Source organism: Cinclus cinclus, chromosome 31 (genome assembly GCF_963662255.1).
Source record: "Cinclus cinclus chromosome 31, bCinCin1.1, whole genome shotgun sequence".
Taxonomy (NCBI): Eukaryota; Metazoa; Chordata; class Aves; order Passeriformes; family Cinclidae; genus Cinclus; species Cinclus cinclus.
In genome coordinates, this window is record NC_085076.1 from 3,093,918 (window position 1) to 3,114,801 (window position 20,884).

Here is a 20,884-nt window from a genome sequence, read left to right on the forward strand (position 1 = left end):
CTCCCCGCTGGAAAAGGCAGCACCACCTCCCGAGCTCCCCCTCTTCCCGCAGGGGTTGAACCCTGCACTCACCCTGCCCCCCTCCCCACTTTACATCCCTAATTAAACTAATTAAGGCCATAAACCTCCCCCACCATTCCTCTGCCTGGCCTCTGTGCAAGAGCAGCTCTGGAGCAGGATCCACACAGATCTGGGAGTTCAGCCTGACCCTCCCTGGTTTTTGGGGACCCCTTCCAGGGCAACTCCCTGGCTCTGGGTCTGCCATCTGTGCTGGCTCCGGAGCTTCCTGACAAATTCCAACTGGGCCAAAGGGCCTAGGGTAAACTGGGAGCACTGGCAGGGGAGCAGCGAGAGCCTCCAGGGCTGGAATGGGGTAGGAATATGGAATGGGAACAGGATGGAAGCATGAGGGGACCCTACGGAGGTGGGACAGGCCCCACAGTACCGGGGAAACTGAGGCACGCAGCTGACGGGGGTGACACGTACCCACGGGATTTGGGCACCTCATCCAGCCCCAAATCCTTCCCCAAGCTGGGGGGGGCAGATCCCACCCCCGGGGGCTACAGATGGGAGTCCCATGGTTCCCACAGACAGCTGGAAAGAGGGGAGAAAAAGAGAAACAGGGATAAAAATGGGGATGGCATGAGAGCAGCTGGAAGTGCAGAACTGCTGGAATGTTCACAGCCACAAACAGGAACCGGCCTGGGGGGGGGGGAGAGGGGGCCAGCATGTGACTCTCATGTGAGCAGCCACAGACACACCCCTGTCCCAGAACAATACTCCTTCCTCCATAAAAAAACCCACATTGCCCTTCCCCAAAACACCTTTATCCCCACAAAAACACTCCGCTCCAAAAAGAGCCATTTCTCCCCACCAAAAAAACAAAAAATCCAACCCTCTCCCCTCGAAACCCCCCCCCAAATCCACCTTTTCTCCCTCCAAAAACTAATTCCTAAAAAAAACCGTACCTTTCCCTCCCAAAAAATCCACTTGCCCAGCCAAATAAACCTTTTCCAAAAAATACCTTTCTCTCTGCAAAAAAACCTTTATTTTCTGAAAACCACATTTTCCACCCCAAACCCCCCCCCACCTTTCTCTCCCCATAAAACCTTACTTTACAAAATACCACCTTTTCCTTCATCAAAGAAACACATTTCCCACCTCAAAAAACCACCTTTCACTCCCCAAAAAACCCTTTTCCCCTTTACAGTCCCTCTTTGTCCCTGGTAACCCCCTTATCCAACCTCAACCACGCAAAAAGCACCCACAGCTGAACCAGAAATACCAACATCCACTTCAATCCATGCGAAATTAGTTTTAAAAAAGCACAAAAGGAAATAAGAAGTTGCTGCCAAAGGAGGGTGGCAGGGTTGGTCAGAGGGTGGCCGAGGCACGTTTGGGGACTCCCTAGCCCACCAAAAGCCACCCAAAAAAGCGCGATCCCCCCCGTGTCTCCCTCACCCCGCTTGGGGCCCCGGAGCTTCCCAAAATTGGAGGGTCCCGCCCCAACCCCTGCCCTGAAGCACCGGCGCCACCTCGTGGTGGCACGGAGCAATGACGGGAGCACAGGGGACCCCAAAGTCCCCGAGGGGTAAGAGGGGCTCTGCTTCCAGGTGAGGGGGGTCCCAACTGTCCTGGGAAGCTGAGGGGACCCCTGCTAACTGGGGTCACACCGTCCTGTGGGTGGGGCAAGGGGTCGCTGTCGTGTGGGAGTCGCCGCTTTCAGTGTGTCCCCGCTGCTGCAGAAGGGTCCCCACTCTCGGGGTTCCCTACGGCCTGGGGGTGCCTGCTCTTGGAGGTACCCGTTCTCAGGGTCAGTACACTGCCTCATCGCCGTTATCATCGCTGTCAGGGCCGAAGCTCTCCCCGTTGTCAAAGTAGGACAGGACGTAGTCGGTCTCCTGTGGGAGGACACAGGGGGAACATGGTGGTACCTGGGGATGTCCCCACCCCACGAGCCCCGCCCCCCAAGGTTCCCCCTTTCCACCTCTTCGTGCTCCTCCTCATCGTACTCTTCCTCCTCCTCCTCTTTTCCCTCTTCCTCCTCCTCCTTCTCCTCTTCCTCCTCTGATGTCACCTCCTCCTCCTTCTTCTCCAGGCTCTGGGTGGGTCAGGGCAGTGTTACTGGGGGAGATGCCAAAATCCAGCAAGTGGGGACACCCCCACCGTCACTTTTCTACCTCCAGCTTCTTAATAGTCTCCTCCTTGTCGAGTGCCACGTGTTGCTTGCGGATGAGGGAAGCAGTCCCTGGTGGGGGGGGGGGGGGGGGGCACAGGAGGCTGTCAGCCCCTGGGGGAAAAGAGGGGACACACGGGGTGGGGGCAGGAAGGGGTCACTCACTGCCTTTCCTTGGCCGCCGCACCCGGATCTTCAGCTCTCGTGGGAGCCGCCTCCAGTCTGGGGGGAAAAATGTGGCGAAGTGGGAGGTTGATCGGCCTCCCAGTCAACCCCACGTCCCCCCCAGATCCCCTCCCGTGTCCCCTCACCTGGGTTCCAGTCGATGGCATTGTCCATAGGGCTGGAGAGCTGGTATTTGTCTGAGTAGCGCTCAATGTCTGTGGGGGGAAGGTGGGGAAACACTCTGGGGGGACTTAGGGGACACCCACCCCTGGGGACACGCGTGGGACCCACGTGGGGATGGCTGATGGCACGGGGTGGTGCAGCCGGGGGGGATAAAATGGGAGGGCTGGGGAGTCCCAGCCTAGTGGGGTGAGGGGTGAAGTGGGGGTGACGGCGCTGGAAAGGCTAGGGAGCACCAAGGCGAGGAGGAGACAATGGGGAATGGGACAGACTCACGTTCAACCCCCGTGCCCACCCCCCGGTACCTCTGCGGGGTGCCCCCGGTTTGACGAAGTAAGGCAGCCCCCTCATCGCCCTTCGCAGCTCCTGTTTCAGGGCCAGCATGTACTCGCTCTCCTCGCCCCCCGGCAGGGGCGCGGCGCGGCGCTCCAGGGCCTGCGGCAGGGGCACGGATGTGAAGAGCGTGCCAGGCCTCAACCCCCGAGCAGTCTCCGGACCCCCAAACCCCCGGAGCACTCACCGGGAAGAGGGGCGAGGGCTGCAGCGTGGGCGGGGGCAGAGCGTCCCCCTTCCCGATCCCCACGGCCTCCACACTGAACGTCATCTGGCCCCGGCCCCGGCCGCGGCCCCGGCCCGCCATGCTGAGTCCCGGGGCCCGCTGGGGACGAGGAGGGCACGGTGACACCTCCACCCCCTGCCCGGTCCCGCTGGTGCCCCAAGTCCTCGGTCCTTTCCCTCCTCCCCGCGGTCTCACTCACTCGACCCGGTCCCGGTTGTACCCCCAGGCCCGATTATCCCGCGTCCCGGCTCCTGGTCCCGCTGTGTCCCCCCAGTCCCCGCACTCCCTGTCCCAGGCTCTCCGCTCTCTCTCTCTCCCTCGTCCCCGTCTCCATTCCCGTTTCCGGTCCCCCCTCCCCCCCCCAGGTACCCCCGGTCCCGATGCGCCGGTCCCGCCCCGCGCAAGCGCAGTCGCTCCGCACGCGCCGGCGCGCAGAGGGAGGAGCTCCTGCGCAAACCCCGCGCTGATTGGTGGATCAGAGAGGGGGGCGGGGCCAAGAAAAGGATCAAGGGATGGAGGGGCGGGAAAAAGGGAATGGGGGGGTAAGGGAAAAGGGGCATTAAAAATAGGGGTAAGGGAATTGGGGTGAGAAAAGGGGCATTAATAAAAGGGGTAAGGGAATTGGGGTGAGAAAAGGGGCATTAAAAATAGGGGTAAGGGAATTGGGGAATTGAGAAAAGGGGCATTAAAAAAAGGGGTGAGGGAACTGGGGTGAGAGAAGGGCCATTAAAAGGGATAAGGGAAAAGGGGGATCCAAAGGTCCCCCGGCCAGAACCCCCAACCCTTCGGCCCCGGGATAACTCGGCTCCCCGGTACCAGGACCACCCTGGCTGAGCCCAGCCCCACTGATTTGGAACCCCGCAGTCCCGCTGCCCCACGGCCCTTAGTCCTGCTGGACTGTGACCCCCAGTCCCGCTGCCTCCCCCGCAGCCTCCTGTGTCCCCCGGCCCCTGCGCCCCCCTCCTCACTCCCACGCAGGGCCGGGCGCTGGATGCGCCGTGGGTGATTCATCCTGCTCCAGCCCCCCCCCCGCCCCCCCCGCCCTGCGCCGGCAGCTGCCAAAAATAGCGCTGCGGGGCGGGGGGGGGACCCTCCGCATCACCTCCCGCTCCCCGCATCACCGGCGGCAGGCCGGGATGGCGGCCACGAGCCGCTGTCTCCGACACCCCCATCCCCGGGGCCGTGGGAAGCGGGACCTGGAGAGGAGGGACCCCACGTTCCGGTTGCCACGGTAAAATGGGGATGGAGAGGGACTGGATGGGGCGTCCCCGCTATGGGGTGTCTCCACTCCGTCAGGGGATGACAGGACAGCCCCCCAGGCCCGGGCTCGGGGGTGGCTCACTGCGGGGACTGAGGGGACGGGGAAGGTGGTGGCTTCTCCGGCGTTTTCGCGGCCGGTGGGAGCGGGATGAGCGGCCGTCGCCATGGAAACCGCGCGGGCAGGGATGGGGTGTGGACGAGGATCAGGGTACCGGCAGGGATGGGGGTACAGACAGGGTATAGGAGTACAGCTAGGGATGGGGCTGTGGGCAGGGGAAGCAGGTAGGACAAAGGTAGGAGAGGGAGGATGAGGAGGGGGTGCAGGAAGGGATTTGAGGAATGCGTGAGGAGCTGCGGCAGGGGCAGGTGGGATTTGTGGGTGCGGGCAGGGGGGACTTGGGTGAGGGACACGGGCTGGGGCGCTCGGCATCGAGGGAAACCTCTCTTGTTAGAGAAACTGAGGTAGGGAGGGGGGACACCCCATCCTGGAGGGACTGCAGCATCTCGCCCTGTGCCTGTCAGGGGGAGTCCGACCCTGTTCCCATGCCGGGGCACTCGGGGGTCTCACCCCGCGTCCTGTCCCCTTGCAGTGAGCGAGTGCCAGCCCTGTCCCCGCACTCCGTCCCGCGAGCCCGGCCATGCCCAGCCCTGTCCGCCGCGCCCCCAGCGCCGCGGTGCCACAGGGGCTCCCCATGATCCCGGCGGAGGGTTCGGCGCTGCTGCGCGCCGTATCCCAAGGGAAATTCCGCCTGACCCGGCTGCTGCTGGAAGGGGGAGCCTACATCAACGAAGGCAACGCCGCGGGCACGACGCCGCTGATGGCAGCGTGCCGTGCCGGCTACGCCGACCCGCCCGAACAGCCGCGGATGGTCCAGTACCTTCTGGAGAACGGCGCCGATCCCAACATTCCCGACAAATCCGGGAAGACGGCGCTGATGCACGCTTGCGTCGAGCGCGCCGGCCCGGCCGTGGTCACCATCCTGCTGGCCCACGGCGCCGACCCCAGCGCCCGGGATTACGCCGGTGGATCCGCGCTGGTCTACGCCTTGGAGCGCGGGGACCGGGAGACGCTGCAGGTGCTGCTGGACGCGTGCCGGGAGCGCGGGCGCGACGTCATTATCATCACCTCGGCCACGTCGCCCCGCGGCACCAAGACCACCCGGCAGTACCTGAACTCGCCCCCGTCGCCCGCTCTCTGCGCGTCCCCGTCCCAGGTGCAGGTGCGGGCGGCGGCGTCGCCGGGTGCCGGCGCGAGGGACGAGGAGCGTGACGTGTTCCGCTTCCCACCCACGGCTCCGGGCGCCGCTCCAGAACCAGCCCGGGCTGCGCCCAAGCGGCAGCTGAAGAGGCTCAACTCGGAGCCGTGGGGGCTGGCGGTGCCAGGGGTGGAGGGGATGCGAGGACACTCCGAGGGGACGCATGGAAGCCTGGAGGGGACGCAGGGAGCCTCAGAGGGAGCACAGAGAACCTTAGATGAGATATGGGGACCCTTGGAGGGGACAAGGGGCCCCTCAGAAGGTTCGTGGGGTTCCCCTGAGGGCCCACGGGGGCCCCTGGAAGGGACGTCAGCATCCCCAGAGCGGCTGGTAGTGGGGCTGGAGGGGCTGCGGTTGCGCCCACGCCGGCACAGTGTGGAGGGGCGCGAGGCCTCAGGGCTGCCAGGAGTCACCTGGGCAGAACGAGTGCCCCCTGTCCCCACCCCGGGGCGTTGGGCTCCAGCCCCCGATCCTCCACGGGGTAAACCCCTGCGCCGGGACCCCCCTAATCCTGAGCTAGCCACCCCAGGGCTGCTCCGGCACCCGGCTGGGCTGCTGGAGCGCCGTGGCTCTGGAACGCTTCCCCTGGAACCCCCCGGGCCGGGCAGGGCGGGGCTGCTCCCCCCGCTGCCCCCCCGAGCACTGCTCCGCCGGCATTCCATGCAGCCAGAAGCTCTGCGGCATCTCGGGGCCTTCTGCGGGGGGCTGGCTCCCGAGTCTGGCTCTTAGGAACCCCCCAAGCCCAGGACCTCTCTGGGAAGGCCTCACCCTGGGCGGTGGTACCGTTTGCTCTGAACCCTTCTGAGGATCAACTCTTTCATCCCTCTGTCGGCACAAGTTCTGCACGGCCGCAAATTCGGGGAGCTGGTGGGTGCATTCTCAACTCCCAGGTCCCCCCAGTATCCTCCTCCTGCTCCCGCTTCATCCTCTCAGCAGCTTTTTTTCCCCTAGACCCATCACTGGGGGTCCCCAGGGTCTGGCAGTAAAGGCCCCAGTGTAGCTCAGTAGCTCTGAGTGGGAAGGGTGAGCCCATCAGTGGGTTTGGGGACACAGGGAACAGCTGGGGGCACAGCTGGATGCTGGCACAACCAGACACCTGTACTTCTGGGCACAGGGACCCCACTGGGTCCCCCCAAGCTTTGCACAGCCATTGCTTCCCAATGGCAGTTTTAAGTGAAAAAAAAAAATGTTTTCCAAGACCAGAGTTGTTCTACTGCCAGGCTGGGAGTGATCCTCAGGATCCTTGGGGATCCAGCAGCCTGGCTGGGGAGGGATTTTAGGGAAAGGGGCATGAGAGGAGCTGGGGAGCTTTAATGAAGGACAAAGAACGAGAAGACAAACTTAGACAAAATCTTGTTATTTAACAGAAAACAAGGAATTCCTGGTGGGATAAATATCATGGGAGATTTAGGGACAATTTGCCTGGGGCATGGAAAAAAAACTCCTGGGATGTACTGAGATGGGGGGCTGGGAGGGATCTCCCCCAGACCTGAGGGAAATCCCCCCCAGCCCTCAGAGACTGCTGCTTCCCTCTTATTTGTCCTTTGAAAACAATAAAATTCCATAAACCCCAAATTTTCCCAGGGATGGAGCTGGTTTGGCTCCTCAAGGCTGTGTACAAATCCCAGTTTTCCCAGTTTCCCCCAGTATGGTCTCAACACAAACGGGTGGAAGTCTGGATCCATCATCGGCGACGCCGGTCCGGACTGCGGCTCCGCCGGCGCCCACCCCTGGAAAACAGGGAAGAGGTGGGGAAGGGGAAAAGTAGGTAAGGGAAAAGAGGATAAGGGAATGGGGAAAGTAAAGAAAAGAAGGGGGAAAAGGGAAAGAAGTGGGACGAAAGAGGAAAAGGGGGTGGAAAGGGAGGGAAGAGTGCAGGAAATGGAGGAAAGGAGAGGGAAGGAAGGAGTCTAGAAGGGCATCTTGGGGTGTTTATCCCTATTTTAACCCGGCCACCTCCATAATGGTGCTTGGAATGCCCCCATTCCCCTAGCCAAGGGCTCAATTGCTCCCCCAGGTCCCTCCCATTCCCAGCTCCTGCAGTTCCCAGGAACCCCCTCACCTCCGCTTGCCCTTGGGGGGGCCCCTGACGAAGCACCAGTCAACGCTGACCGGCTGCCCCATGAGCTCCTGCCCGTTGAGCCCCTCCATGGCTGCCTGCGCCTCCTTGTACGTCTCATACTCCACCAGCGTGTAGCCCTGGGATGGGATTGGATTGGGAATGAGCCTGGACACCGGGGTAACTCACAGCTCAGGTTTGGGGTGCATGGATCCCCTGACACCCAGGGTTTAGGAATGGGAGTGAGCCAAGGCACTGGGAACCCCATGTTCACTCTGGGGTTAGGACCAGGAATGGGAATGACCCCAGGCACCAGGGGAATCCAGCTCACGGCCCAACCCCCAGCTCAGTTTTGGGACGCAGGGACCTCCCAGTAAGTCAATTTTGAGGTGCAGGGACTCCCATAACCCCCAGAATTGGCTCACTTTTGGGGTGCACCCATGGCGCCTCCCAGCCCAGAACCCACCCCAAGCTGAGATGCAGCCTGGGGGTTCCCATAAACACCCCCTGCCCCCCACCTTTAAGTATCCTGTGCGCCGGTCCAGGTTCAGATGGATGTTCTTAATCTCCCCAAATTCAGCGAATCGGTCGTGCACATCCTCCTCTGTGGCCTCCTCGTGCACCCCTGTCACAAACAGGATCCAGCCCTCCACGGCTGGGCAGGAAAAAGGGGGGGTCACAGAGCTGGGAATGGAGCTTTCTCCCTAAAATCCCTTGCCTTGGGGAAGGGACATGGAGCCCCCACGGGTGAGATTTGGGGGTTGACCCAAAAGCGATCCTGGGAAGGTGGGGAAGAATCATCCCAGCATGGGCCCAATTCTTCCTCCTTCCCATGGCGGGTCCCCAGGAAAGGGTCTGTCACCCAAAGTCACTCTTTTTTCACAGCTAGGAGACGGAGGCCCAAAGACCACAAATCCTGGGTGAGGTTGGGGAAAGCTCAGCCCAGCAGAGCTGAACCCAAATCCAGGACACCTGTCCCCCCCCCATTCCCCCTCCCTTCCATGGGGAAAGTGCCTCTGGTGGCACTTGGAGGCCATGGGGTTCTCAGGAAGGAGCATCTTCACCAAATTCCCCCATCCCAACCTTGGGAAGGGGATATGGAGCTGGAGTTTGCCCTAAAATAAATCCTGGGAATGAGGGATGGGAAGGGCTTGCCCCAGCAGGGCTGAGCCCTGATCCAGAGCTGCAGAGCCCCCATGAAGCCCTCCAGGTCCCCAGTGTCCCCCCTCACATCTCTGTGGCCCTGGCTCATCCCCGTCCTGCTCGACGCTGTCGTAATCTTCGCGCACCCGAGCGCGGGATCCTTCTTCTGGAAAGGAAGGAAAATGAGGGAAGAACAGGGGCCCCAAACTTCAGGATCACCCAGCCCCTCCTAGAGCACCAGGGAAGGGGTTTGGGGGCATCTTGGGGCCTCACCTGAGCCGAAGCCACGGCCCTTCCTCTTCTTGGCCTTTTCCTTCAGCTTGTGGATGCTCTCTGGTAGGAATTGCAGGGAGGGAATGGGATCATGGAGTCAGCAGGAGCAGGGAGTCCCCCCGGATGGACAGGGAGCCCTCATCCTGGCTGGCAAGGGCCCCCCTGGGAAGGATGTACCTGGGTCAGAAAAGACCCACCTGGGCTGGGCAGGACTCCCTGGTGCAGGCAGGAACACCCCCGGGAAAGACAGGACAGTTTCCCCACAACAGGAATGACCTTCCCCGGGCGGGACAGGGGACCCCTAGAATTCCTCCGGTCCAGGAATGATCCCACGAGCCGGGAATGAGCCCTTACGGACAGGCGGGATCCATCTCCCATGCTGGGAACGACCCTCTGAGCCAGGAATGACCCCCCAATGCCGAGCAGGAGCCCCCCGGGAAGGACAGAAACCCCCACCCCAGGCCGTGAATAACCCGTCCCGGGCTGGGGCTGTCCATGACGCCGACGGGGTTTGGGGGCGCGGCCAGAGGCGGCGGGACCGGCTCCGCCGAGCCGGGGCCCGACCGGATCGGCCAGCGAGGCCGCTCTAGGCCGGACGGTATCGCCCGAGCACCGTGCTCACCGTCCCCATCCTCATCCATAGCAAAATCCTCTCCGCCCGCCTCATGAAGATCCAGCACGTCCGCCATCTTGCCCAGAATACCGAGGCAGGCCGGGAGCGCGCCGGAAGTGGCCGCCAGAGCGGGAGGGCGCACGGCGGAAGTAGCGGCACGGCCATGCTCGGGAGGGCGCTCGGCGGAAGCGCCCGTTCCGCCATGTTGGGAAGGTCGCGACGTCTGGCCGCCGCCCAATAAAACGAGCAGGAGCCCCGAAGTTAACCAAAAATCGCTGCGTTTATTGTATAAAATCCACTGCAGCGTTTATCCCGCCGGATTCCCGTAATCCCACTGCCTCGACAAGGAGCACGACTTTCTCCATACTGAGAAAACTTGTTAATTTTACACCTTCAACGGAGGTCCGATCGCACAATCAACGGAATATTAAGTTTTCTTTTTCTTTTCTTTTTTTTTTTTTAAATTTTCCTTCACAGCAATGGAACTCCCAAAATCCTCCTGGATCTGTTTACTTGGAGAATAAAGAAGCTTCTTGAACTGCTGGGAAGATCTTCAGGGATACCCTTATGTGCGGAATCAGGGCAATAAATTGTGGGAGTAACTCCATGTTATTCCTAAATCAAATTCTTCTAACATTTCAGGAAAATGACCCCCCATAACCCCCCATCCCCTTTAAATCCCATTTCCAGCGACATCAAACGTTAATAGTGTTTATAGAAAGTATAAAAAATATATAAACCCCCAAAATACACTTGTTAGGATGTGAATATAAAAATGGAGTACCTACAGATAATGGAATTATTCCAATTTTATCCTAAAACAATTATTATTGCTGGAATATCCTGTGGTCACGCAGAGGGAAGAAGGAGGGTGGGAATAATGGAATCTGAAGGATTTAAGGGGATAAAAAGTGGGAAAAGATCTAAGATGGGTTGAAAAAGGAATTCTGGCTTGGAATTTTGCTTTGGAAGTTTGCATTCCCAGCCCACTGGGAAAAAGTGGAGTAAGATGGAAATTTCTGTGGATAAACTGACATTTTCTTGGGTGAACTTGGAGCTATTCAAACAATTCCATGTCATAAAGGGGTTTATAAAGCTAAATATAGTCTAAATTCCATATGGATATGGATAAAAAGGATAGGGAACAATTAGTGCAAATCCCTCCCTCATTCACGAACTCTCCAAGACTTCTCCAGCCTTCCATGACAAGGCCAGTGCTGATGTTTGGCTACAGACAGGGCAATTCCAGGGGCAACTGCAGATCTTGCAGTGCTTGGGACTGGAATGCTGGAGGCTCATCCCAGAATTAATTCCAAACTACAGTTTTCAATCCCTTTGGATATTGCATGCGTTGGCATCCATTCAGATTTAATTAAGGAGCTCATTGGGGAGGTTTAATTGATCCCTTTCTGCTACAGGAGGGACGGGGTGTCAGGCATTGGATCCAATGGGCTTTTCCAGAGGAAACACTGGGTTCCATGGAATCCCGCCTGTTCCAGTATTGATGGGAGTGCGGAGAGGAAAAAAACCTGTGATTTGAATCCTGAAAATAAGGGACAGAAAAATATCTGTAGGGAATGAGGAATTCCCAGGGAGCAAAAGTTCCCTAGCAAATAAGGGGTTCTCAAGGGAATAAGAAATTCTCTAGGGAACGAGGAGACTGAGGAGCAGCTCTAAAAAACAGGATGAAACTGCTAAAATCCATTCAGGAGCTTTTTCCCTAAATTTCTTTCAAATGTGCAAATGGGCCAGGATTCAGGGAAGGGGTGTTGGGAGCACCGGGAAGGATCCCGAGGCGGGATCCCGGGGCTCAGCAGCCAGAGGAGTGTGCCGAGCCCAGCTGGCCAGCTGCCAGCAGCAGGATGTCCTTCTTCTCCTTATGGAATCGCAGCTCCTTCCCGGCCAGGCGGGCCTCGTCCAGCTCCCGCTCTGTGGCCGCCAGCTCCCGGGAAAGGGCGCCTGGAATGCTCTGCTCCCGGTTCACCCAGTCCAGGGCCATCTGGTTCCGGATGTCATCGTCCAGAGCACGGTGGGAATAATGAGCCAGGACTTCCTGGTGGGAACGGGATGCACGGGGAAGCTTAGGGACGGGAAGGAGCAACCGGATCGAGGTGGCCCCTCAGCAGCCCGGGACTCACCTGGCGCGAGCACTGACGCTCCCGCATGGCCTTCAGGCTCCCGTTCCAGTGCAACAGCTGGAAAACTGTCATCAGCTCCTGGGGTGGGAAGGAGGAGGTGGGATGACAGTAGATACAAGACCAGGAGCGGGGCAGAAGGGACCTCATGAATCACCTAGATCCCAGGGTGCACACTGGACACCTGCCTGCGTGGCTCTCAGCCACTTCTAACTTGGCCTGGGTTGCTTCCAGAGATGGGGCAGCTTCCCTGGACATGGATTCAGCCAAAGACACCCCCAACACCAGGACTCTGGGGCAGAATTCCCTCATTAATCTGGACTACAATGGAGACAGAGCCTCCAATGCTCCCTGTGCCCTGGGAGTTCTGGGATTCTCTTCTCTAAGCTGAACCACCAGCAGCACCAAGTACAATTCCAGGTTTTCCAGTGATTTCTCCCTCCAGACCACACAAATTCTGCTTAAAAACTGGGATCTGCTGGGCTTCCCAAACCCAGATGGAGCTGGGAATCTCCATCCCAGAGTCTCCCATCTGTAAACAGGGCCCTGAACATCAACACCTCCTGCCTGTTTCCCTGGAGCAGAGTCACAGCCACATTTCTCCTCTAATCAAAGTCCAGCTCCAGTGATGTGTGCTCCAGAATCATTCCCATCCCTACCCAAGGCCAAGTTGAAGTTAAAAGGATTCAGGAATCTCAAGGAACTACTGTAACAACATCCTGGGTTGGACAGGAAGTTCCAAACCCGATTTCCCTTGCTCTGCTCCCAGCTCTTTCTTCATAAAAGTTGGAATTAAGCCTGGAGGATTCTCCATACCAAGCTGTTCTCCTAATCCTGACCCATGTTCCAGAACCTTCCCTTGGCAGCTCAGACTTCCCATTGTCCAGATGTTCTTCCCAGCCACATTCCCACATGCCAATCGGATACAGGGATAGCCCTGTGGTTTGGGGGAGCGTCGTGAGATCACTGATGCCCAATTTCACAGTCCAAATGGCTTTGGGGGAAACATCTTCCTATCTTTCCTTGTGAGAGCTCTTGCTTCGCCGTTCTCAGGGAGAGGATGAATCCCACTAATTAACTGGACTACTGCAATTAGGACATTTGGAGGTACCACCTGGAAATACCACAGTGACAGTGAGAAACCCAATTTCAAGGTCTTTTCAGCACCTGGAAGTACCCTGAGTCTGATCAGAATCAGAAGGAAACCCTGAGTTCATTTTCCATAGAAAAAACTAGAAATGCAGCTGGGACATCAACCCAAATACCCCTTAACCACATCAGGAATGGGACCTGGGTAGATTAGGAACAGTACCTGCAGAAACTGGAAACAGTACCTGCAGAAACTGGAAACAGTACCTGGAACTCCAGCATGGATTTTCCCTTGTTAGACTCCAGCATGAAGCGGAAGGCCCCGATCCCAGTGTTGGGATTATCTGCCTCTTCTCGATTGCCCTGCAGAGACATTCCAGACAGAGCTGCCATTCCCATCATGTCTGCTCCTGCTGCACTATCCCTGCTCCCAGAATTCCCAGGGGGATTCAGGAGAGCCTGATACCAGCACAGGCTGAGCTGTCAGCTGTCACAATCTTATCCAAATAATCCAGCCTCGACCGCATGGCATGGGCCACTCTGGCACTTCCTGGACAAATCTGGGACAGCACCTGGATAAATCTGGCTCTCCTGGAGCAATGAATCCAGGAGCAGGATGAAATCCTCTGGGAACAGGATTTTTCCTGCGCCGATTCCAAGGCTTTCACAACACCCCGGAAACCACAGAGCACCATGGACTGCGTAGCAAGAATTCCCTCTGAGATAATCAGAGCAGGAAAGGGAGAATGCAAAACTCCCATTGATAGAAACTGAAACTCCTGGAAAATCTTTAAGGAAAACTCGTGGATGTGACAACCCTGTCATGGAACGACCAAGAAAATCCACGTATCAGCCTTGTTATCCCAGCCTGGAGTGCAGCACAAAGAGCAGAAGAATGGGAATTAACCTATACTTAAAATCCTAATACTCCATCAAACCCTCCCACCAAGGAGCTCTCATCTTTGAGGTTTTTCCCGTCCCCATCCTCACATTGAAGGATGCCAGGGCCTCGGAGACGCTCTTCTCGATGAAGTCGTCAGTGATCCGGCGGGAAGGGTGCTCGTTGAACACGGAATTCATCAGCGCGATCTTGGCTGCGCTCCGGCGCGCCTCAGCCTTTGTGGGACAGAACTGGGGACACGCAGCCGCAGTCGGGACGTTCCCAGGATCCAACGCCCCCCGGAACAACGGGAATCGGAATTGAGTGGGGGTAGAATTAGGAAATCATGCTCCCAGAATCAAAAGAGGTTCAGAATGTCCCGTTGCATTGTCAATTAATTAATTACCTCAACCCCAAACTGTTCCAAATTTTCCCCAAAGACCGGGATTTTGGGATGGGATGACTCTGTGGCTGCTGGAATTGTTTCCTTTGTGTCCATTTTCCCAACCAAGAGGAAGGGCAGGAAGGAATCCAGAACATAGCCATGACTTGATGGGACACTGGGACTTTAATCTCTTTGGTGAGGGATTTTTGGGTCAGGAGTTTTCCCAGGAGGCATGAAGGAGTGGATTCCTCCAGTGGGATGCTCCCAGCCCACAGCACAGGGTTGGAATTGGATGGTGTTTAAGGTCCCGTCCAACCCAAGCCATTCCAGCACCCCAGAATCCAATGCTCTGATTTGATTTCCAGAGTCTTTTGGCATTTGGAGAAGAGGGACAAATGGGACAAATCCTGAGCCCCAGCAGAGGAATATTCCTCTGTCAGTTTAAACCCCTGCCTAATCCTGGGAAAAAAAAGGGAGGATTGAATCCTGGGAAGGAGAAGGAAGATCAGATCCAGCCAATCCAACAGTTTTCCCTGATATCCCATCTCCTACCTCAGCACTACAGTGCCAGTGACCAGAACAGGGAATAAAGGACACCAAAGAAAAAAAAAAGCACAATCCACAGACAAATCTTCCCGGTTTGTAATCTGGTGGGGTTTCACAGGGCAGGAACAACTTGCAGTTAAATTTCCCTGGAACTAAAGAGGTTTTAGAGCCAGACGCAGGGGCTGGAATCAGCAGGAGAAACCGCGGTGCAGGGAGGAGATATTTGGGAAACAATTCCGGTGGGGTCCGGGCTCGGCATTCCCGGGCTCGGGATCGTACCTGGAAGCTGCCGAAGCAGCTGCCCCCGGGCAGGGTTACATAGCAGACGTACGGGGGGCTGGCGGCCGGGACCATCTCGTACAGCACCAGGGCGCCGTTGCGCAGCTCGGCCCCGCGCGACTGCTTCATCTGCCAGAATTCCTGCAGAGCCTCCACCACGTTCACTGCCGGACACAGTCAGGATCAGCCGGGAGAACAGCCGGGAAGAAGCCCCCGGAATTAGCACGGCGGCGTGGAAAAGGGGCATGGGAAGGAAAAGGGAAAAGGGGTGGGGGGGGGGGAGGAATGGAGGAGAAAGGGGTGAGGAGGGAAGGAAGTGCGGCACGCAAATAAGGAGAAGGGACACGGAAATAAGGAAAAATGGGAGTAGGGAAAAATCGACCCCCCCGTCCGTCGGCATCCCCGGTTCCTCCCCGGTCCCGCTCACCGCGGCCGTAGCCCTGCGTGTGTTTGGCGAAGCTCCGCACCACGGCCTCCACAGCCTCCCGCAGCACCGCGGGCGGCCCGGGCACAGCCCCGGCGCCGGTCCCGGGGGGCGCGGGGGGGCCCTGCAGACCCAGCGGGGGCGGCGGCGGCGGCAGCCCCAGCCCCGGCCCCAGCCCCGAGCCCGTTCCCGGTGCCGGTCCGAGCCCCGCGGGAGCCCCGGTGAGGCCGGGCCGGACCCCTCGGGGCCCGCCGCCCACCCCGGGCTGCAGCCGCTGCGCCCGCACCGCCTCCATCGCTGCGCTCCCTCCCCAGCGCCGCGCTGTCAATCAGCGCCGCTCCGCGCCCAGCGGCCCAATAGAAACGCCAGACCGGGTTGGGGGAGGCGGGGAAAGCACCAGCAGGCCAATCACAGCGCGGTGCGCGGCCCGCGGGGCGGGGACAGGCTCGCCCACTCACACAAATAGCGGTGTGTGGCCGGAGGGCGGTAAGGGGGCGGGGACTAGGGGGACCTTGTCCAATCGCGCTGCTGGATTTGTTACATTGACGGGGAAAAAACGAATCAAAATGCTGGAAGGACAAAACAGCAGAGATGGCGGTACGGGATGACAACCACATTCTGATTGATCAGAAGAAGCAATTAATGGCGAAAGAAGCCAATCGAGCTCTTTGACACAGGCTTAGAGGAGGGGATTACGGCTGCCGCCCATTCCTGGCCTCTGTTTTGGTAGGAGTGGGCGGATCCGCGCACAGCCAATGGGGACGAGCCGCGGCGGCTGCCGGAAGTGACGTTCTGCCGGGCTCGGGAGCGGGATCGCGTTCGGGACCGGGCCCCCGCCATGGAGGCCTGGGTGCGCTTCAGCGCCCAGAGCCAGGCCCGGGAGCGCCTCCTCAGGTGCAGCCTCGGCTCCCCGGGCCCAGCGGGCAGTCACGGGGGGCTCAGGGCGAGGGGGTCGTGGAGGTTCGGAGGGGGCAGTCACGGGAGCAGCGGGGATTACGGAGAGCCCGGGGAGGGGGGTCACGGATGCCTCGGAACCCGAGGAGGAGGATCACGGGGGTCCCTAAATCCCGGGGCGCCGCGTGGGCCTTCACGGATGCCTTCGAGCCCCGAAAAGGGGAGTCCGAGGCTCCGGGGTGGTGTCCCCAGTGCTCCGTGCCCCCCTGACTCCCTCGTTGTCCCCAGGGCCGCCCAGTACGCCTGTGCCTTGGCTGGGGCCGCGCTGAGCCGCTCCGGGAACGGCTTCGGGGGCAGCTCCGGGACCCTGAACCGCCTCCAGCACCTGGAGGCTCATCTGAGCCTGGGCCGCAAGCGTGAGTGGCAGGGGGTCAGGGCTGTTTTCAGACGGGACAGGGCGGCTCTTGGGATCCACAAACCTCCGGTGACCCCCCTCGTGTCCCCCTCCTGCAGTGCTGCGCCTGGGGGGCTCAGCCGAGGCCCTGGCAGGGGCCCAGCGCTCGCTGCACCTACCTGACCCTGTCCTGCGCTTCTGCCTCACCCTGTCCCACCTGAACCGTGCCCTCTTCCTGGCCTGTGACAACATCTTGTGGGCTGGGAAAACCGGGATCCTGCCTGGCCTTGCCATGGACAAGTGGAGCCAGAGGTCCTTCAGGTGAGTGAGGAGAGGTGTCTGGATTTGGTGGGGCATTCGTGGAAGGGAGGTTGGAAAAGCCTCTTCAGGTCTGTTGGGCAGGCAGTGTAGGGATGTCAGATTGCCAGGGGAGAGCAGAGAACAGGATTCCTGAGGGAGAGCAGAGAATGGAGTTTCCCTGGGGAGAATAAGGAATGGAATTCCCAAGAGTGGACAGGGAGTGGAATTACTGAAAGAGAGTAGGCAATGAGCTCTCCAAGAGAAGACAGGGAATGAACTTCGTCCAGGGAGAGCAAGTGGTAAATTTTCAGCAGAGGTCAGGGAATAGGCTTTCTGAGGGAGACTGGGCAATAGAGTTCCTGAGTGAGGGCAGGGAATGGAGTCCTCATGGGAGAGCAGGTTCCTGCTGGCTGAACGTAACTTTTCCATTCCTCCAGGCATTTCTGTGACTGTTGGTTGTGGCCAGAGGCTTCTGCTGGCACTGTTTCCCACTCTCCCATCCCCATTCCCTGTTTTTCCCAGGTATTACCTGTTTGCTCTGGTGGTGAACTTGAGCCGGGATGCCTACGAGGTCCGGGTGCTGCTGGAGCGTGCGGAGGCAGCCAGAAAGCGTGGGAAGAGCCCAGAAAACAGGCCCCAGCTCCAGGCTGATGGCAGGATCCAGCGTCTCCGGCTACAGCTGCAGCTCCAGCTGCAGCTCCTGCTCCAGGTGCTCCGGGACAACCCCCCACTACTGCTGGACCTGCTGCGGAATGCCTGTGACCTGGTGATCCCGCTGGAAAAGCTGGGGCTGTGCCGGAGCAGCCCAGGAATTGTGGGATTCTGTGGCCTCACCTCCTCCATGCTCTCCATCCTCACCATCCTCCACCCCTGGCTCAAACTGAAACCGTAGTTATCCCAGGGGCTTCCTTGGGATGTTTGGGAGTCTTGGGGGCTTAGCCCAGGGGCTGTGACACCTCTGGAGCTGACTGGCTCATTCCATTCCCACCATTCCTGACTCCTTGGAGCCACAAGGTTCCAGCACTGGATGCAGCGTTGGATCCCACAGGGGTGTCGGCTCCCAAAATGCATTTCTTCCCATTGATTTTTCCAGCAATTTTAGAGGTTCAACATTCCCCCTTTCTGTCTGGGAAGCACCTTTAACACGGAGCCAACTGATGGGGAATAATTGGGACTGGAAAATTGCTGGGGGCTTCTCATGGTTTTTGGGGGGGTGAAGCCGTGGGGTTGGGACGATTCCAGTGCCAGATAGTGTATCCAACCCCAAATTGTTTGGACAATTTTCCTGCCTTGTAAGAAATCTGAGTGCAGGGAAAGGGAAGAATGGGTGTCAGAAATAAATCCATGGCTTTGGGGGGAAATTCAGGCAGCAGTTTGCCCTCCTGAACCTTCCATGAAAACCCAAGGGAAGGAAGTGACTGGAGCAAGTTGCGCCAAGCTGGGGGAATCACTCCCAGCATTCCCATATGGATTTCCCTCTGTTGGAGAGCACGGAGGGGAATCCTGTGTGCTTCCCAGCACATCCACCTCCCTCCATCTGCCCAGAGCTGCACAGATCCACCTCGGCTGCACTTCTCAGATACCCTGTTCAGTGGTGTTTTTTGGGAAAAAGCAGTGTGGCTGAATCTCTGTTGAGATTCCCTGCACCTGATATTCCTTGTGCTAATGCCTCACTGAATTTCCTTTTTCCCTGGGTTCTGTGACACTGGATTGTGTGTGGCCCCAACCCAGCTCTGATGTCTGTTACTAAACCCTGGATCAAGGGACACACTGGGAGCTGGGAATTACTTAATTCCAGAGGCAGATTGTCCTTGGATCTGTCCCTGGGAGAGCAGGTACATCCTCCTGAAGGTTTTTTGGGAGCTCCATACTGAAACACCGCCCACTCCTGGGCCCATCTGGGCTGTGCCAAAGGCTTTTTCCTGGGAAAACCAGGCATTGAAGACTTTGGAGCAGCATATATCCTGGTGGGAATTGGGATGGGTGGGAAGGGCTCCAGGGGATCCCACTGTGTCAGCGTAATAAATAAATAAATTAATTAAATTATTAAAGTGCAGCGACTTCCAGTCCTTGTGTCCAGGGATCTTGGGAAATGCAGGGCACTGGGATGGGATGGGCTGGGCTGGGAGCACTGGAATGAGCTGGGAATCACACAGTCACAGAATATCCTGAGCTGGAAGGGATCCACTAGGATCACTGAGTCCAGCTCCTGGCCCTGCACGGACACCATAACAATCCCACCCTGTGCCTGAGAGCATTGCCCAGATGCTCCTGGAGCTCTTGGGGCCATGGCCGTTCCCTGGGGAGCCTGTTCTGTGCCCAGCCGCCTTCTGGGGGCAGAACGTTCTTCTGATAGCCACCAAACCTTCAGTGGCACACTCCAGCCCCTGCCCGGATCCTGTTCCTGGTCACAGGGGGCGGAGATCGGAGCTGCAGATTGCCGAGGTCTCCCTGCAGTCTCCTCCAGGCTGAACAAACCCAAGTGCCCTCAGCTGCTCTTTTGTGTGGCCCATCCAGATGCTTCCCCATCCTTGTGTCCTTCCTCTGGATTCTGTCCAGGGTTTTGATGTCTATTTTATATTGCGGTGCCCAAAACTGCCCCCAGGATTGGGGGTGAGGTTGCCCCAACCTAGAGCAGAGTGGATCAGTCCCCTCTCAATCCCTGCCCAGTGGCCCCCAGGACATGGATGTCCCTCCCGGCTGCCGGGGCTCTGCAGGCTCGGGCCCAGCTGGTCCCTGACCAGCACCCCCAGGGCCCTTCCTGCAGCTGCTCTCCAGCGCCTCATTTCCCATCTGTCCAAGGTTGTCCCATCCCGGATGGGGGAATGCTGGACTGGGGTGCTGGGATGGGCTGGGAATGCTGGACTGGGAGTACTGGGTGTAACTGGGGTCACTGGGTTGGGACCCTCCCGTAGTTTCAGGGAACTTTGGGAAACCCTTGGGACTGAGGCGGGAACATCCCTGCTTTTCCTGGGGTTAAGGGGTGGGTGGAGGGGATACCCAGTCGGGGATACCCAGTCCCTCCCCTGTCCCATCCCATTCCCGTTGTGTCTCTCTGGCGTTGCTCTTCCTGCGCCCCGGGGAGGTTTTCGGGGAGGGAGGGGGAGTGTGAGGTGCAGCAGAGGGATTTTGGAGGGGGGACGGGGTGGGGTGGATTGTCCAGTGACATTTGGGCATTGGGAAGGAGAAAGAATCTGGAGTGTGAGGAGGCTCCCCATGTGCCTCAGTTTCCCCTGTGACCCGGGGGCCCCTACCTGTGCTGGTGGGGCCCCACCTGGGCAGGGCTGTCTGTGGCCACAGCTGGAGCTGTACAGTCGCTGTTTGTCTGTTTTTCTCCTCATTCCTTTTTTTTTTTTTTTTTTTTTTTCTTTCCCCGAAAATTCCAGCCCGTCCCACAGCCGCTGGCAGCACAAGTTTCCCTCTGTCTTAAATCGCAGTTTGATTTTTTTTTTTTTTTTCCCGAACCCACTCAAAAGCTCAGTCCGGGAGGTGGCAGTGTCACCCGGAGGACGTGGCAACCCAAAATCCGCCTAAATCCACACAAAATCCACCCAAGCCCAAACCAAACCCTACTCATACCCCAGCGGGAGACCCCCCAAACCCCTTATTCCAACCCCCCCTCCCCCCCCACCCCTCGCCACGGTCCCCATGAGGAAGATCCAGGTGTCACTGCCACCTTTGTGTGATTCGGTCCTTGGAGGAGATGCACACTTTTCCCACCCCATTTTTCCAGAAAAAGTGGAAAAAATCCCCTTCCAGTGTCCCCCAGGCGCCTGGTACCCCCCATAAAATCCTGCACCCACCTCCTCCCTTCTTCCCGATCCCCTTTTTATCCTGTGTTTTTACCACTTCGCCTGTTTTTTTTTTTCCCGAA

General features: G+C 58.6%; 5 protein-coding genes across 7 annotated transcripts; 2 read left to right on the forward strand and 3 right to left on the reverse strand.

Moving 5' to 3' along the window:
- Positions 1–447: 447 nt before the first annotated feature.
- On the reverse strand, positions 448–3,525 carry POLR3GL (RNA polymerase III subunit GL). Of its 2 annotated transcripts, none has more exons than XM_062511334.1 (8): positions 3,450–3,525; positions 3,042–3,179; positions 2,827–2,956; positions 2,488–2,556; positions 2,342–2,398; positions 2,181–2,248; positions 1,988–2,101; positions 448–1,901 (listed from the first exon to the last, which is right to left on the reverse strand). In XM_062511334.1, exons 2-8 carry the CDS (start codon positions 3,159–3,161, stop codon positions 1,815–1,817), a joined length of 645 nt encoding a protein of 214 aa, XP_062367318.1. In that variant the 5' UTR covers positions 3,162–3,179; positions 3,450–3,525; the 3' UTR covers positions 448–1,814. The 2 variants fall into 2 exon arrangements, with proteins under 2 accessions (XP_062367318.1, XP_062367319.1); XM_062511335.1 differs by lacking the exon at positions 3,450–3,525 and adding an exon at positions 3,364–3,379.
- Positions 3,160–6,325, forward strand: ANKRD34A (ankyrin repeat domain 34A). The gene is given in 6 exon segments (XM_062511585.1): positions 3,160–3,194; positions 3,446–3,550; positions 3,945–3,997; positions 4,000–4,106; positions 4,108–4,311; positions 4,931–6,325. Coding segments are annotated over 6 exon segments (1,899 nt in total).
- An 806-nt stretch (positions 6,326–7,131) lies between these two features.
- Positions 7,132–9,804, reverse strand: RBM8A (RNA binding motif protein 8A). The gene is made up of 6 exons (XM_062511293.1): positions 9,694–9,804; positions 9,072–9,131; positions 8,887–8,964; positions 8,174–8,310; positions 7,659–7,795; positions 7,132–7,326 (listed from the first exon to the last, which is right to left on the reverse strand). Exons 1-6 carry the CDS (start codon positions 9,758–9,760, stop codon positions 7,281–7,283), a joined length of 525 nt encoding a protein of 174 aa, XP_062367277.1. The 5' UTR covers positions 9,761–9,804; the 3' UTR covers positions 7,132–7,280.
- A 141-nt stretch (positions 9,805–9,945) lies between these two features.
- LIX1L (limb and CNS expressed 1 like) lies at positions 9,946–15,728 on the reverse strand. Its single transcript, XM_062511291.1, has 6 exons — positions 15,426–15,728; positions 14,999–15,162; positions 13,899–14,039; positions 13,176–13,271; positions 11,823–11,900; positions 9,946–11,737 (listed from the first exon to the last, which is right to left on the reverse strand). The coding sequence occupies exons 1-6, from the start codon at positions 15,715–15,717 to the stop codon at positions 11,495–11,497; spliced, it is 1,014 nt and encodes a 337-aa protein (XP_062367275.1). The 5' UTR covers positions 15,718–15,728; the 3' UTR covers positions 9,946–11,494.
- A 211-nt stretch (positions 15,729–15,939) lies between these two features.
- On the forward strand, positions 15,940–19,015 carry PEX11B (peroxisomal biogenesis factor 11 beta). 2 transcript variants are annotated; one of them, XM_062511347.1, is made up of 4 exons: positions 15,940–16,316; positions 16,605–16,732; positions 16,830–17,031; positions 17,533–19,015. In XM_062511347.1, exons 1-4 carry the CDS (start codon positions 16,261–16,263, stop codon positions 17,900–17,902), a joined length of 756 nt encoding a protein of 251 aa, XP_062367331.1. In that variant the 5' UTR covers positions 15,940–16,260; the 3' UTR covers positions 17,903–19,015. The 2 variants fall into 2 exon arrangements, with proteins under 2 accessions (XP_062367331.1, XP_062367330.1); XM_062511346.1 differs by lacking the exon at positions 15,940–16,316 and having other exon boundaries at positions 16,425–16,732.
- The last annotated feature ends 1,869 nt before the right edge of the window (positions 19,016–20,884 follow it).